The sequence below is a fragment of the Eutrigla gurnardus genome (genome assembly GCF_963514095.1).
Source record: "Eutrigla gurnardus genome assembly, chromosome: 10".
NCBI lineage: Eukaryota > Metazoa > Chordata > Actinopteri > Perciformes > Triglidae > Eutrigla > Eutrigla gurnardus.
Window position 1 is genome coordinate 29620202 of NC_139924.1, and position 12539 is coordinate 29632740.

The window sequence follows — 12539 nt, forward strand, 5'->3', positions numbered from 1 at the left end:
TGATCTTCAGGAAATCAAACGTTTCATTGATTTTCTTCTTCTTTGTCTCAACGAGACTAATTAAGACATAATCACATTAATAATCACGTTAACGCTGATTCCATCAGCAGCTTCTCTGTACGGAGATAAGGCTGAACCAGCGGGGCCGTCTCGGGTCCGGGTCTCGGGTCCGGGTCTCGGGTCCGGGTCGGGGCCGCGTCGCTTCTGTGCTCGGTCGTTTTCATTAACTACTTGGAGGACTTAAGAGACCGACCCGAGGCCCAGAAACTGGTCTAAAGGGGGACGGGGACTAGAAGTAGGATCCGCTCGGGGGCGTCGGAGGCGCCGTGCGCGCGTCCCACGCGCGTTGTTTCACGCGCATCCCGGTTCACACGTCGGTGTGAGATCCACGTCGCCTCCGCGCACTGAGAGCCTCATTGTTCATTGATGCGGACTCTAGCTCCAGGTCTTGTTTTGTGGGTGAGTTGACTGTTACTGACCATGTCCCCCCCCCCCCCCAGATGTACTCCTCTCCTGGAGCCATGAACCCGGGTCTGGGCTCCGTGGGAACCATGGGAACCATCAACAGCTACATCAACCTGAACCCGGCGGCGGCCCCCGCCGGCATGAACATGGCGTACCCCAGCTCCAGCCTCAGCAGCTCGCCGCTGGCCTCCATGGGGTCCGGACCAGGCCACATGTCCCTGTCCCCGGTGGCCTCCTCCCTCAGTTCGGGGCCCCTGACCCAGCTGGGCCCCGCCGCCCCGGGCTCCCTGGGCTCCTTGTCCCACTACCAGAGCATGGGCCAGTCCATGAGCCAGCTGGGCTACTCCTCGGCGGCCCCCCTGAGCCGGGCCGGGCCCAAGGAGATCCCCCCGAAGCCGTACCGGCGCTCCCTGACCCACGCCAAGCCCCCCTACTCCTACATCTCCCTCATCACCATGGCGATCCAGCAGAGTGGCAGCAAGATGCTGACCCTGAACGAGATCTACCAGTGGATCATGGAGCTGTTCCCCTACTACCGCGAGAACCAGCAGCGCTGGCAGAACTCCATCCGCCACTCGCTCTCCTTCAACGACTGCTTCGTGAAGGTCGCCCGCTCCCCCGACAAGCCAGGGAAGGGCTCCTACTGGACACTGCACCCGCAGTCGGGCAACATGTTCGAGAACGGCTGCTACCTGCGGCGCCAGAAGAGGTTCAAGATCGAGGAGAAGCTGGCCAAGAAGGCCAAGAGCCAGGAGGGGGGCTCGGGGAAGGGGGGGGACCACCTGGTGGAGGACCACAGTCCCACAGGGGGGTCGGAGGGGGCTGACTCTGCCCACTCAGACAACTCCCACCCCGGCTCTTCCGACGACCAGCCGCACCCCCGCAGCTCCCTGGTCCCCCTCGACTGCCCCCTGCTGTCCTCCTCGCACCTCCACAGCCCGCCCGTCTCCATGGCGACGTCCTCCTCCACCGCCTCCTCCCTGTCCCTCTCGGCCGCCGCCTCCTCCAACGCGCTCCTCCACTCCCAGTCCCTAGTGGGTGGGGCCCACCTGCTGCCGGGCTCCATGCAGCATCACATGGACCTGCAGGGCGACGCCCTCAAGTCCCTGGACCCCCACTACAACTTCAACCACCCCTTCTCCATCACCAACCTCATGGCCAACGAGCAGAAAATGGACCTCAAGTCCTACCAGGACCAGGTGATGGCCTACAACGGCTACGCCGGCGGATCCCCGGTGGGCGCCAAGCAGATCTACGACAGTCCAGGACCCACCGCCATGGACTCAGGGGCCTACTACCAGACTCTGTACAGCCGCTCGGTGCTGAACGCCTCCTAGTGGACACGCACACACACACACACACAAACACATGGACACACACACATAGCCATTGTTATATATATATATATATATATAAAAACACACACACACACACACTAACATACACACACACACACATATACACACACACACTAACATACACACACACACACACACATATACACACACACACATGGAGGCGTCTCTTCTAAAATGGACTCCAGCTCTCTTCCTCTTCCTCGTTCTTCTCGCCTGGTTGAGACTCACATCCAAAATGGCCGCCGTGTTTGAGGGCGCTCTGACGAGCATGGCGGCCCGTCGGTCAGACCATGTGACCCTGTGACGAGGACATGTGACCGGTCTCTCTGTGAGGTCACCTCCTGTACAAATGTAAATAGAGCTGCTGGGTTAAAAGGAAACGTGCGTTTATTTATGAAGGGAATAAAGTTAAATATATGTTGTTGAGACATGTGACGCCGCTGCGTGGTCACATGACACGTACGTGGTGATATGACAGTTACGTGATCACGTGACGATGAGTTCAGGTTACTGCAGTCGGCCCGGAGGTTTCGGTGTTACAGCGTTTGAAGTTTTGGTCGATATGAAGAAAACGAAGCCGTTCAGTCTGAATGAAGGAATGAGGTGCAGTCGGCACAGATGCATCATGGGAGATTTACATACAGTACTTTGCACTATCCGGGTGGGCTGATAGTGTGTGTGTGTGTGTGTGTTACAACTAAACCTTTACAGTTACGCCGACTGATCTGAGAACAGTATCGACGACCATCAGATGACGTTCAGGTCAGATGACGTTCAGGTCACATGACGTCATTCAGTGTCAAAGAGAATATTTTATTTAAGCTTTCAGACTTTAAAGTGTGCTGACATAATATATTGGTTGTTGCTGTTGTTGTTGGTTGAAATGTGATTTACATGATTCCTGTTTCATTTTTCTTATTAAAAAGGTAAAAAATGTGGGCGAAACCACGAGTTTGTTTTTATTTTCCATCGCTGACGACGATGACGAGGAAAGGTGTTCAGATGGAGTTTATTATTCTTCACCTCCGAAACCCGTTTTAAAGTTCTGTGTGGATCACCTAGCCTCGCTGACGGGACCTTGATCAATCAATCAATCAGTCAGTCAAAACTAGTGGAAACTAAACTACAACTACACTATAATTCATTAAACTACAACTAAACTGAAACTGAAAATACAACTAAAATAAACTACAATTAAACTCAACTACATAAGTTGAGACCACTAAACTACATAGTTAGTTTGAGACTAAACTACATAGTTTGAGAAAAAAACTACATCGTTAGGTTGATACGACTAAACTACATAGTTAGGTTGAGACTAAACTACATAGTTTGAGACTAAACGACATAGTTTGAGAAAAAACTACATTGTTAGGTTGAAACCACTGAACTACAAGTTAAGTTGAGACTAACTACATAGTTAGGTTGAGACTAAACTACATAGTTAGGTTGAGACTAAACTACATAGTAAGGTTGAGACTAAACTACATTGTTAGGTTGAGACTAAACTACATAGTTAGGTTGAGACTAAACTACATAGTTAGATTGAGACTAAACTACATAGTAAGGTTGAGACTAAACTACATAGTTAGGTTGAGACCACTAAACTACATAGTTAGGTTGAGACTAAACTATGTGGTTCTAACGGAACACCAACATCAGGTTAAAGTCCTGGTTTTAGACCCGTCCAACATCCAGACCTCCTCCCTATGTGGACTTCTGGGACTCTTTGAAACTAGTTTGTGATATGTCAAGAGAAACGTTATCCACCACCGAATACATTGTCTCAACCTGTCTCCCTGACCACCTGTCTGTCTCTCTGCTGCCTTGCCCAACGTAGCTCTGTGTTGTCAGAGTTGTCACGTATTTGTCGCTACCCATTCTTCTCTGTCACGTCGAGCCCAGCGACCATAAACCCCGAGGCTTAAAGAGTGTAGCCTGCAGCAACACACACTCACACACACACACACCCTCACACACCCTCACACACACAGAAAGGGCCACTGCTCTAAAGTCTGAGTGGGAATCTACAGGGAGTTCGTCACCTTGCATACACAATAGTCCGTTCAGAGCAGTTGGCTTGATAAGATAGGCAGCACCGCCTCCTGATATGGTCTCCACAGCTACACACACACACACACACACGCACACACACACCAGGTATGACTAACCTGGCGGACTGTAAAATGTCAGTCCGATACGTCCTGCAGTAATCAGGTGGCGGCCCTGATACTGGTCTCATTCAGGCTCCACAGATAACAGACTGGAGCTTTACCAGCAACAAAGCAGCAGTTAAGAGTGTAGCTTATGCTCGAAACCCTCAGGTGACCCTCAGGTGACCCTCAGACCCGGGATCCAAACCCTGTGTAGACAGCACATTTGTGAAGCCACAGGTTGTCTTCTCCATCAGTCAGGAAGTCGTGTTCCCTGAAGAGATGCAGCTCGTTGGATCTACTAACTCTACTGAGTAAACTCAACTCATTCATCCTCGTTCATGTTGGATCTGAAGGACAGGTGTGTTTCTGCACCACAATGAGTGGAAAACTAAATGTTTGTGTTCATGAAGAAGACTGTAGGGTTGTATTATATATATTGTATATAATATTTTTATTTGGTGGAGCTAGCTAACACCGACGCTAAGTTTGCAGTCAGAGTCCCATTGTCATCATTAACGATATATATCGTATAAAGCCACCAAGCTAACTAGCTATGTAGCTAACTGTGGGAACCGCCGTGACCTCGCTCTTCCTGGTCAGCTGTGACATCACTTTTACTGACGTGTGCTGTCACCATGACAACTTACGACAGTAAAAGCCTTCTCTTGTTCTAGTCACATGACCTCTGAGAACAGCTCAGTGTCCGGTCTGCTCTGGTTCTGGTTCTATGACGTGGACCTGGGGCGTCCGGCCGATCGGCTAATGAAAGCGCGACACACGTCAGGGGAAACCTGGTGAAGGAAAGGAACTTTTCATTTCGACTGAAATACATCGTCAAGACGACGAAACAACGGCGGCTTTATTCGCTTTATTTTTCTTCTTCAATGCTGCTAACCGACAACCAGCATGGCTGGCGTCTCGTCCCCCAGCTGGTCTGGTTCAGGGATCGGGTCACAATGAGGCCCCTGATCAGCAGAAACTCTTGACATGAGTTATACTAAGTTGGACCCTTCATCGTCGGTTCCAGGGTACGGGGTCCAGGGTCGCCTCAGGAAGATGCGACAGGCTGTTGACAGGAGACGGTTGTGGTGGGAAGGTCTCCCTGATTAGATCTTATCAAAGACAGTTTGTGTCACGTTTTGCATAATTAGCGGCTTTAAAACGACGACGCGCTGCTCGCTGTCATGGCGACGGACACTCGCCTCCTCAGGTGCAACAGTCTCACTGAACACCTGACGACAGCCGCCCTCGGGCCGCCAACACACACACACACACCGACACACACACACACACCGACACACACCGACACACACCGACACACACCGACACACACCGACACACTGACACACACACCGACACACTGACACACACCGACACACTGACACACACCTACACACACCGACACACTGACACACACCGACACACTGACACACACCTACACACACCGACACACACCGACACACACCGACACACTGACACACACCGACACACAGACACACACACCGACACAAAACGACACACACCGACACACACACGACACACACCGACACACAGACACACACACCGACACAAAACGACACACACCGACACACACACGACACACACCGACACACACGACACACAGACGACACAGACGACACACACCGACACACACCGACACACACCTACACACACCGACACACACCGACACACACCTACACATAGACCGACACACACACACACCGACACACACCGACACACACCGACACACACCTACACACACCGACACACACACCGACACAAAACGACACACACCTACACACACACCGACACACACCTACACACACCGACACACACCGACACAAAACGACACAAAACGACACACACTGACACACCGACACAAAACGACACAAAACGACACAAAACGACACACCTATACACACCGACACACACAGACACACACACCGACACATAGACCGACACACACACACTGACACACACCGACACACCGACACACCTACACACACCGACACACACCGACACACACTCACACATACCAACTCACACACACCGACACACTGACACACACCGCCACACACTCACACACACCGACACACACTGACACACACCAACACACACTCACACATACCAACTCACACACACCGACACACACTGACACACACCAACACACACTCACACATACCAACTCACACACACCGACACACTGACACACACCGCCACACACTCACACACACCGACACACACTGACACACACCAACACACACTCACACATACCAACTCACACACACGACACACACCGACACACAGACACACACCGACACGCACACACACACCGACACACACACACCGACGACATGCTGCTCATGCAAACACATGTTACGTAAACTGACAAAGTCGTGGTTCAGAGTTTAGCAGGTGAAAAACTGTAAAGAGAGAGAGAGGGAGAGAGAGGCAGGGAGGGAGAGAGAGAGAGAGAGAGAGAGGGAGAGAGAGGCAGGGAGAGAGAGAGAGAGAGAGAGAGAGAGAGAGAGAGAAGGGCGGTGCAGCTCTCTAAGATGTGACATGCAAATGAGGGTGTGCATCCTGGATCCTGTTAGGTGGAAGCTCTGTTTACTCTGGTTGTTGCCTGAGGAGAGGGAGGGGACGAGGGAGAGGGCGAGAGAGAGGCAGCACTTACAGTTCAGCCCTCAGGACAAACTTCCTTCTGACAGACAGACAGGTCAGACAGACAGGTCAGTCAGTCAGGATCTCAACATGATCTCACAACATTTGCATGTTGAACAAAAAAAAAGGTCTGTTATTCATTCTAAGAATTCGACTCATCAAGTCTTTATGGATTCAATAGAAAAGGCTGCAGCTGATAAAGAGGGCGGTGGTGAGACAGTTAATCGACAGACAGACAGGTGACGTTGCAGCTCGTAAAGAGACAGCAGAAGAAGAAACATACTGTAAATTCAGACTTCTATGACAGTAAAACATTTAACATGATGCGTTCAAAGTCATCTGCTTCTGCTGCTTTTTTAGTAGGAAAAACAAGAATCTGCAGATAGTTTAACCCTAAATATTACACTTTTAATTTTATGTCACACCTTTAAATTCAGCTCAATAATGGACTTTTATACGTATATAGTGTGTGTGTGTGTGTGTGTGTATATACAGTATATATATATATATACTTTCCAAGTACAATAACATTAACAGCCTGCTCTCCTAAATACGACACGCAACTAAAACACGTGTTTAGTGGTAGATCACATTTCAAAGAGTCCTAGAGGTCCACGTAGAGGTCTGGATGGTGGACGGGTCTAAAACCAGGACTTTAACCAGGAGACTGATGTTGGTGTCCCGTTAGAACCACGCAGTTAGTCTCAACCTAACTATGTAGTTTAGTTTCAACGTAACTACCGGTATGTAGTTTAGTCTCAACCTAACTATGTAGTTTAGTTTCAACCTAACTACTGGTATGTAGTTTAGTCTCAACCTAACTATGTAGTTTTATTGTCTCAACCTAACGATGTAGTTTAGTTTCAACCTAACTATGTAGTTTAGTTTCAACCTAACTACCGGTATGTAGTTTAGTTTCAACCTAACTACCAGTATGTAGTTTAGTCTCAACGTAACTATGTAGTTTAGTCTCAACCTAACTATGTAGTTTAGTTTCAACCTAACTACCGGTATGTAGTTTAGTCTCAACCTAACTATGTAGTTTTATTGTCTCAACCTAACTATGTAGTTTAGTTTCAACCTAACTACCGGTATGTAGTTTAGTCTCAACCTAACTATGTAGTTAGTTTCAACCTAACTACCGGTATGTAGTTTAGTCTCAACCTAACTATGTAGTTTTATTGTCTCAACCTAACTATGTAGTTTAGTTTCAACCTAACTACCGGTATGTAGTTTAGTTTCAACCTAACTACCAGTATGTAGTTTAGTCTCAACGTAACTATGTAGTTTAGTCTCAACCTAACTATGTAGTTTAGTTTCAACCTAACTATGTAGTTTAGTTTCAACCTAACTAACGGTATGTAGTTTAGTCTCAACTTAACTATGTAGTTTAGTTTCAACCTAACTACAGGTATGTAGTTTAGTCTCACCCTAACTATGTAGTTTAGTTTCAACCTAACTATGTAGTTTAGTTTCAACCTAACTATGTAGTTTAGTTTCAACCTAACTACCGGTATGTAGTTTAGTCTCAACATAACTATGTAGTTTAGTTTCAACCTAACTATGTAGTTTAGTTTCAACCTAACTATGTAGTTTAGTCTCAACCTAACTATGTAGTTTTATTGTCTCAACCTAATTATGTAGTTTAGTGGTCTCAACCTTACAGACGGGCAGACAGACAGACAGACACAGTGGCCAACAGAGACAAAGATAAGCTGCTGGACTTTGTTCTGTCAGTCGTTGCTGTTGCAAAGAAGCCTGAGATAAAAACAGAGGAGGCTGATTGCATTTATGTGTGTGTGTGTGTGTGCGTGTGCGTGTGTGTGTGTGTGTGTGTGTGAAAGTGTGGGTTTCTTTCTTTGAAACTTAATTTGTGTAATGTGTGTGTGTTGCTGGACATGGAACATAGTATCAATCAGGTGCATCAGGGATGATCACGGCACAAAAAACGACAGCAGGTCAAAGGTCAGGGAGCAGAAGGTTGCTGGTTGGATTCCCTGGCTGATTGAATATGACATTCTCACCGTTTCATCCTCTTTCCTGTCATGACCCAGTTCCTCTTCAAGTGTCAATAATATTCCTCTAATCTTATCAGCGTGAGTAACATTGTCTCTGTTGTGATGTCACACAGGTCACCTGACCTGCCTGCTCCGTCAGCCTCACGCTGTGCATTTCAAAATAAAAGTCATGTATTACACATGTCCACGTGGCCCCTCTGATTCTTTGCTTTCAGCCTCTAGGTCTGCAGATCATATTGGTCAGCATGGTGTGGTGTGTGGCCTTGCCTTACGTGGTGTGGTGTTGCCCCCCTTTTCCTTGCCTTACGTGGTCTGGTGTGTGGCCTTGCCTTACGTGGTGTGGTGTGGTGTTGCCCTGCCTTGCCTTGCCTTGCCTTACATAGTGTGGTGTGGCTTTGTGTGATGTGGTGTGATGTGGTGTGTTGTGGCGTTGCCTGGCCTTGCCTTGCGTGTCGTGGTGTGGTGTGGTGTGGTTTGGCCTTACGTAGTGTGGTGTTAGTATGGTGTGGTGTGGCGTTGCCTGGCCTTGCCTTACGTGTCGTGGTGTGGTTTAGCCTTGCCTTACGTGTCGTGGTGTGGTGTGGTTTAGCCTTGCGTGTCGTGTTGTGGTTTAGCCTTGCATGTCGTGGTGTGGTGTGGTTTAGCCTTGCCTTACGTGTCGTGGTGTGGTTTAGCCTTGCCTTACGTGTCGTGGTGTGGTTTAGCCTTGCCGTACGTGTCGTGGTGTGGTGTGGTTTAGCCTTGCGTGTCGTGTTGTGGTTTAGCCTTGCATGTCGTGTTGTGGTTTAGCCTTGCGTGTCATGGTGTGGTGTGGTTTAGCCTTGCCTTACGTGTCGTGTTGTGGTTTAGCCTTGCGTGTCGTGTTGTGGTTTAGCCTTGCGTGTCATGGTGTGGTGTGGTTTAGCCTTGCCTTACGTGTCGTGGTGTGGTGTGGTTTAGCCTTGCGTGTCGTGTTGTGGTTTAGCCTTGCATGTCGTGTCGTGGTGTGGTTTAGCCTTGAGTGTCGTGTTGTGGTTTAGCCTTGCATGTCGTGGTGTGGTTTAGCCTTGCCTTACGTGTCGTGGTGTGGTGTGGTTTAGCCTTGAGTGTCGTGTTGTGGTTTAGCCTTGCATGTCGTGGTGTGGTTTAGCCTTGCGTGTCGTGGTGTGGTGTGGTTTAGCCTTGCGTGTCGTGGTGTGGTGTGGTTTAGCCTTGAGTGTCGTGGTGTGGTTTAGCCTTGCTTGTCATGGTGTGGTGTGGTTTAGCCTTGCGTGTCGTGGTGTGGTGTGGTTTAGCCTTGAGTGTCGTGTTGTGGTTTAGCCTTGCATGTCGTGGTGTGGTGTGGTTTAGCCTTGCGTGTCGTGGTGTGGTGTGGTTTAGCCTTGAGTGTCGTGGTGTGGTTTAGCCTTGCTTGTCATGGTGTGGTGTGGTTTAGCCTTGCGTGTCGTGGTGTGGTGTGGTTTAGCCTTGCGTGTCGTGGTGTGGTGCGGTTTAGCCTTGCGTGTCGTGGTGTGGTGCGGTTTAGCCTTGCGTGTCGTGGTGAGGTGCGGTTTAGCCTTGCGTGTCGTGGTGTGGTGCGGTTTAGCCTTGCGTGTCGTGGTGTGGTGCGGTTTAGCCTTGCGTGTCGTGGTGTGGTGTGGTTTAGCCTTGCGTGTCGTGGTGTGGTGTGGTTTAGCCTTGCGTGTCGTGGTGTGGTGTGGCTTGGCCAGTGTGGCGTCCTGAGCTTCGACTCCACTTAAATATTTCATCATCAACGTCAAGACTTTCCTCACAGCTGTAAACAAATTGTGACATCATCGTAGGTTCTGGTGAAGTCTCTGCACTAAAACCACAGATCTGGATCCGTCGTCATGGTGTGCTAAACGTGGATGTGGCGTTCAGAGCTACAGGTTTTATTGAGGTTTAATTGTTTAACGTTGGTTTTGAACATTAAACGTGATTCGGGATTTGTGTCGGCGAACGACTCATCGCTGCTTTCACTGTGAACGAAGCAGTGAGACGTTGTTGGGACGCTGTGAGGAAGAGATGTCCACTAGTGTGATGAGACCCTCAGGAATGTTCCCAACATCTGGACTGTGTGTGTGTGTGTGTGTGTGTGTGTGTGTGACTGGCTAGACTTTAAGACAACACTTCTTGATTTGTCTTCTGTAAATCACCGACACGATGACGACGATGAGGACGATGAAGGCGATGAAGACGATGTGTGTTGAGTCTGGCTCCGCTCCAAAGTCCAAATAGAACTTTTACTACGGAGGTCCGGAGACTGATGTGAACCTGTTGGAGGTCTGAGGACCGATGTGGACCCATCGTTTGGATTAAAGCAGGAAATAATAAAGAAACTGTGTTGAAGGAAGTTTATCTGTCTTGTTCCCCTGCGCAGGTAAACCACATCAGAACCAGATCTACATCAAACTGGGCTCCTGATCTGCCAGGAAGCAGCAGGACGATGAGGACGACACCATGACTCAGCAAATATACTCATGACACTGATTATTTGCTGCAAATATTTACTGCGAATCAGAGAATTCATCTTTGTTTACGGTTCTGATGGTTTAATATTCCACATATTTACACACACACACACACACACACACACACACACACACACACACACACACACACACACACACACACCTGCACTAATCTTATCAGTCGGACAGGTGTGCACCTGAGGACCCGCCCGTCTCACACCTCGTCTGTCCAGAAGCCTCCAGGAAATTGGCCCTGGAAATTGGCTCTGATTGGCCAGCGGAGGGTCGAGCACCTGCATCCCATATCATCTGTTTTCATTTCAACTGGTTCAAAGTGAGACCTGGTCCCTGGACTACAGTCGCACCTCCGTGACAATGGCAGCCGCTTTGACTTCATTAGTGGTGTGTGTGTCCAGCTGTGCATACACACATACACACACACACACACACACACACACACACACACACACACACACACACACACACACATACAGCTGGGTCCTGGAGCCGAGAACTTAGCCCCCCCCCGGTCCACTTCTTTGGCCCCGGTAGGGTTCACTGTAGATGACTGTGTCGTATTACAACGCCATGACGGATGTACGAGACCCAATCCAGACCCGGTTGGGACTCAGACCAGTGGGGGAATTGGGAGGGGGGACAACCATGGTTGCGGATCACCACATCTGGACCACCACACCTAGACCTCCTCACCTGGACCTCCTCAACTGGACCCCCACACCTAGACCTCCTCACCTGGACCTCCTCAACTGGACCCCCACACCTAGACCTCCTCACCTGGACCTCCTCAACTGGACCCCCACACCTGGACCTCCTCACCTGGACCCCCACACCTGGACCTCCTCACCTGGACCTCCACACCTGGACCCCCACACCTAGACCCCAACACCTGGACCTCCTCACCTGGACCCCTACACCTGGACCTCCTCATCTGGACCCCCACACCTGGACCCCCACACCTGGACCTCCTCACCTGGACCCCCACACCTGGACCTCCTCACCTGGATCCCAGCACCTGCCTCCTCACCTGGACCCCAGCACCTGGACCTCCTCACCTGGACCCCTACACCTGGACCTCCTCATCTGGACCTCCTCATCTGGACCCCCACACCTGGACCCCCACACCTGGACCTCCTCACGTTGTCGGCTTCACGGCTTCCAGGTCAGAACTTTGTGATTCGGTTCTAATGACAAAGAGCTTTTCTTCAGATCTACTTTGATCATCTGTAGACGATTTGAGACTGAGATTTGCATATTCAGCTGATTAGACCCCCCCCCGTCTCCCCCCCGTCCCCCCCCCACACACTTTCACCATCCTGTCACTGCGGCGGACTGTTGATCCAATCAGAGGCTCCCTGCTGAGGACCAATTTACAGCAACACACACACTCAGTGGGACTCCAGCTGGGGG

At 49.9% G+C, this 12539-nt stretch overlaps 1 protein-coding gene across 1 annotated transcript in view; it reads left to right on the plus strand.

The window, feature by feature from the left end:
• Window positions 1-2771, plus strand: part of foxa3 (forkhead box A3) — a 3520-nt gene extending 749 nt beyond the window's left edge. The window contains exon 2 of the mRNA XM_084019251.1: window positions 501-2771. Within this exon, the coding sequence (XP_083875377.1) occupies window positions 501-1802 (1302 nt within the window). The 3' untranslated portion in view covers window positions 1803-2771. The remainder of the gene's footprint in view (window positions 1-500) is intronic.
• The last annotated feature ends 9768 nt before the right edge of the window (window positions 2772-12539 follow it).